The sequence below is a fragment of the Cibotium barometz genome, chromosome 40 (genome assembly GCF_041138505.1).
Source record: "Cibotium barometz isolate CiBa-2024 chromosome 40, ASM4113850v1, whole genome shotgun sequence".
NCBI lineage: Eukaryota > Viridiplantae > Streptophyta > Polypodiopsida > Cyatheales > Cibotiaceae > Cibotium > Cibotium barometz.
Genome location: NC_141085.1, coordinates 1,983,397 through 1,988,806, shown reverse-complemented (window position 1 = coordinate 1,988,806; position 5,410 = coordinate 1,983,397). Strand labels below are relative to the sequence as shown.

The 5,410-nt window shown below is 42.9% G+C and overlaps 1 protein-coding gene across 1 annotated transcript; it reads right to left on the bottom strand.

The window, feature by feature from the left end:
- Nucleotides 1–3,462: 3,462 nt before the first annotated feature.
- On the bottom strand, nucleotides 3,463–4,406 carry LOC147615104 (uncharacterized). The gene is made up of 2 exons (XM_086779079.1): nucleotides 3,895–4,406; nucleotides 3,463–3,673 (listed from the first exon to the last, which is right to left on the bottom strand). The coding sequence occupies exons 1-2, from the start codon at nucleotides 4,369–4,371 to the stop codon at nucleotides 3,650–3,652; spliced, it is 501 nt and encodes a 166-aa protein (XP_086635205.1). The 5' UTR covers nucleotides 4,372–4,406; the 3' UTR covers nucleotides 3,463–3,649.
- Nucleotides 4,407–5,410: the final 1,004 nt, after the last annotated feature.

Sequence of the window (5,410 nt, the reverse complement as noted above, 5' to 3'; positions counted from 1 at the left end):
AAAGGTCGAGGAACCCACTCAAGAAGCACGAAAAGCTTCTTGATCTAATTGAACTTTTCTTGATCTAGTTGAACAACTAGGAGAGGGGTCACATGGAGGTGTAATATCAGATGAAGTAAAGGTCGAGGAACCACTCAAGAAGCACGAGAAGCTTCTTGATCTAGTTGAACTTCTTGATCTAGTTGAACAACTAGGACAAGGGTCACATGGAGGTGTATAGTAATTGAACAACTAGAACTTGAAACAGATCTAGTTGAACAACTAGGACAGGGGTCACATGGAGGTGTATAGTAATTGAACTAGAACTTGAAACAGAAGCAAACATGACGGCTAATTTGAACTTCTAAGAAGAATAACAGAACAATTTTCAACACAACCATCTCCAATGCCAGATTTAGAAGACGACGATAGATGAACTATGTTTTACTCTTATAACAAACAAGGCTCCATCCATTAATGAAGATGCAGATGAAGGTCTTTCTAGAAATAGATGTATTTAGAGCCATGGATCTAGCCAAGGATAAGAGAGTCAATGATGAGCTATAACATCAATGATATAATACGTTTTTTTCACAGTTTTCTTGTTTGGGACCATTAATGGCAAGCTTTGGCAGATAGTTACCATAATTTCTTGTAAATATTACTACATATATCCTTGTATTTGGGGCCATTAATGTATTAATGTAAGCTCTGGCAGATAAATATTATCATATTAATTTCTTATAAAGATTGCTACATATATTTTTGTATTTGTTTGAAAAGTAACTAAAAACTAGGTTGATTAGGACTGAGAACTAAAAACATGAACTTTTTTCAAATATCACACCAAACAAAAAACAAAAAAAATAGTTTTTCAATGCTTTTATTGACTACTATATATATAGATGACATCAACGCTTTTTTCGACGAAAATATGGAATGCTATTGACAATTTGTTTCAACAATTATTCTAATGACGCGACTTATCGTCGAAGGCTAAAGATCTTGTAGTAGAGGGCCACACAAAGATGATATCATCTTTGTCTCTAAGAGAAAAACATTAAATGTTTTACTAGTAAGTGATGGCAAGAAGAGAACGAAGAGGGGGGAACATGTCTATGGAGGAGAACAGTTCTTCAAACCCATAGTGTCTTTTCAACCTTTGTGCACTTAGGTTTGCACTAGTGCACTTGGGCACAAGTCCAAAGCCAAACATGAATTCAAGACTTGTACACTCGAGCTTTGGATGTATGCACTTAGGCTTTGTACTTGTGCACTTGGGCACTTGGAATTGATGATGACGACGACTCCACAGCATTTGGGTTGACTCCTCCACAACATTTGGGTTGCTAGAAAGTCATCTTTAAGCCACATTTAAAGCCTCTTTACCAAAGGACACCCCTTGTTACTATTCTTCCACAATTGTTAGGTTGAAGAGGAGGCATCTTTGGTGCACGCATTGCTTGTGCTTTGTTGTCCTCTTGCATTATGAGGAGCCAAGTCTTGTGCATTTGTAACTCCTATTGAGAGGTTAGCCAATTTGATAATCACACGATCAATTCACACATCTAAACGTTTTTAGCTTTTATTCAAAGGATTTGATCAGTACAACCATTAAAAAAATACTCACTTTCACTCACAATTACACACCACCCATCGTGGGTTAAAAATGGCTAGTGGGATTGCCCTCGGGATGACATGGACCCACCTGGGTTGTCTCTCCCTCGATTGGATTTTACCCCAGGGTGGGGGTAGAAATGGCTAGTAGGATTACCCTTGGGATGACATGGACCCACTTGGGTTAAGTGTTTCTGTCGATTGGTCTCTCTAGATCAATAAAGTCGACGTTAAGCGACTCTCATGCACATTTTTCTCATGATGATGACATGGACCCACCTAGGTTCAAGTTTCTTCATCAATTAGTCTCTCTAGATCAATAAAGTCGACGTTAAGCAGCTCTCTCTGTCATGCACATTTTTCTCATGCGTGTACATGAGAAACACCCCAGCCTCCTCGCCTCCCTCCCTCAAATTCAATTCAACCTTGAGCCAATTTCTCGTGTACACCTTGGAGACGTACATGTTTCCTCTCGCTCACAATCACATTTAACACAAATCTCACACATGCTATTTGACTAGGTTCCCAAAATGTCGAAATTCATAGCTTCCAAAGTGTCGACTTACCTTTCTCTCGAAATTCAGAGCTCCTAAAGTTTCGAGTTGATGAGAGTTGACTCCATACATATTTTCTTAAAATGCATGCAAAAAATTCCTATGGAACAAAATTTACGGAACAAAAAATTCCTATGGAACAAAATTTATGATTTGGATGCCGCATCATCCTGCATCATCCTGATTATGCATCGCCTCTGCGTATTTATATAAGGAGCCAAACGTGTAGAAGTTGGTACGCGAGATAAACTTCAATGGCCACAAGATGGGCAAGGACATCGCCTTTCTCAGCAACTCTAACTTGGGCCTTAAGGTACTGAAACGTTTGCAATCCAGTGAACTTTAATCAACTCGGGGATATTATAGTAGATCAGCTATTCAAGAGAAAATGGGAAGGGTTGGCGAGCGCATGCTTGATCTGGGCAAGGCAATGCCGGCTTCTTACACGCCAACGAGCTCCATCACGTGACGGCTAGGCGTACGGCGACACCGCGTCCGCTATCAAGGCCGCCACCCTAACGGAATGCCACCGGATGAATGGCGCTTACGACCTCCATGGCAACGGCAAGGTCGACCTCTACGAGTTTAAGCGCCTCATGATCGCTGCTTGTGTGTGCACAAAGAAGAGTGGCCTGCACATGTAGAAGTAGTAGTGCACACAAAGCGAATGAGTCACCGACTCACGGGGAGAGACTACATGAAGACGCAGGCCGCTGCTATCGTAACACGATCATGTAGAGAAGCACCGGGCTGTCTGCATGACAAGGTGCAGAAGAGAAGAACCTGAGTAAAGGCTAGCCTTGGTGTTCCCAAGGCTGTGCACTAAAATGGAAGGAGCAGGCTCTGCCAACACTCGATGGACAGACGGGTAGCAACCACGAAGTGCTGGGGCTGGATGGAAGCCGTGAAGCTAAGGGTTGCATGATCAAAGGAAGAGGATTTCGAACGCTGTCACCCTTCATATCGAAGACTCAAAACTAATCCAATAACCAAACAATTGTTTTTCCACGCTATCTCTACAATGTTAATTAAATGAATTAATTTTTTTTAACTCATTGCCTCTCACACACAATTTAACAAAATCCTCTTCACATAACCACTCAACAATATGTCAAATTCAACGTTCAATCTGACAGTACACCTTCGTTAAGCGAAAGCTTCTCAAACATGAGTGAAAGTTGAACAATCTCAAGACAGAATTGAATTTGAGGATTTTGTTATTCACATGCTTGAATAACATGCGGAAAAGATTGAAGGTCGAATTATTCGAGAGGGTTAAGTTGTTTCAGATTGAAGGTTGAATTTGAGACGGGAAATCATCATATTAATTTCTATTCTCACACACACACACACACACACACACGTGTGATAACAATACAACTGACAACAGAAAGAAACCCATGTATATATACACACGTAGTATTACTTTATTGAGAGGGGGGTGGTGGGTGATGCAATGCGCGTGCAACTGCCCTCCATACACACGTCCTTCAGCTTGCTTAGAAAATACCCAATTTCTTCTTCTGTTTTGCCAATTCAAAAGAGAATCAATGAAAAGCCATCATACTACTATGTCAATAAATAATGCCATACTATTATGTCAATGAATAATGTCGTACTGTTTCTCAACAATAAAATGAGAAAAATAAATTTGGGTGATTAAACTTTTAATAAACATTCTAATCAAGCAAACAAACAACCTTTGCCAGGAGCATCAATTAACTCGTGTGATTTTTGCACTTACCCTTCTACCTCCTTCTCCATCACTCTCGGAGCTGCTGCTGCTGCTGTAATCCTCGCCCTCCTTTTTGCCACCCTTTACCTTGTGCTTGATCTTGTCCAGGGCGCCTTCATGCTGCTGTGGCAGGCCCTGGCCATAGCCATAGGGCTGGTCTTGGCCATAGCCATAGGGCTGCTCCTGGCCTCCATAGCCGGACGCATGCTGCTGCTGGCCATAACCATATTGCTGCTGACCGCCATAGCCAGAGGGCTGGTTATAGGTAGACCCATAGGCGCCTGGAGGCGCTGTCTTGAGAGGGTCTTCTTCATAGCCCTCCCCGCCACCGTAGAACTGCTGGCCCTGGTGTTCGTGACCAGCCGCCCGCATGGCCTTCCCCTGCGGCAGCTCGCCACCACCATGGCCATCTATGGGCTCCTCCTGCTCTTTCTTATGACCCCCCATGTGCAGCTTCTCTTCGATCTTCTCCACAAACTTCGACATCTTGCAGTAGCTACTGCTATCATACAACAGTTGGGATCTCACTTACTTTTTGGTTACTTGTTCGAGGCCCATTTTGTAGGCGAGTGGCTGACAACACCGTGCGTGGCACGAGTCTGCGTGTCAGCGGTGTAACGAGACAGCGGACTCAACTGCTACCACGTGGCCAACTACATGACACTTGTCCGTTGCTTGAATACGTTTCTACAATTACTGCTTAGAGACTGAAAGGTCATCAAAACTAAATTTATTTACGCTGAGTGAACCTCAACAAGGTCTTCTCCACGACTTCCAGTTGAAGGTAAGCGAACTTGCGTTCCCAAAATAGCTATTGGAGACCGTGGAAATCTTTCATTAATTAATACTAGTACTTGTTGACACATGCGTTGCTATTTGCTATGCGGCTTGCGCACTGTCCTCTTGATAATACATTGTTGTCACGTGGCACCTGGGCTCCACGTGGTACCACACTGCTCCTTGAGCGCGCTACTATACTGCCTACAACGCTTCCACATGGTAGATCTTGCTAGAGGTACTCCGAGACCGCCATGTGGCATAACAGAGAGCATGTGGCAGGAGAGAGCATGCAAGTCATGGACCCACACGTAGAAACAAAACTCAACAATCACCTCGAAATAGTATTTCAATTGCACTGTGTACCAACTTAAGAGCTTATATTCAAATGTGAGTGACTATATGTGTGAATCCACTCATAGTGTGAGATGTGCATATGTTTTGTTAGGATGAACACTACTATAAGTACATGTGTGTAGGTTCACATATCTATCTCTTTTCCTCTCTCTCTCTTTTCTTGTGTGTAGGTTCACCTTTCTCTCTCTCTCTCTCTCTCTCTCTCACACACACACACACACACCCGCATGTGCACCCTCTCTCTCACACACACTCTCTCGCGTGCTATTGTAGGTATAGACCCTTGCACTCAGACAATGTACATGTGTATGTGTGTGTGTTTATGTGTGTGCACACACGTGGACATATATGTGTGTACGTGTACATGTGTGTGTCAATTGTGTGTGGGTCA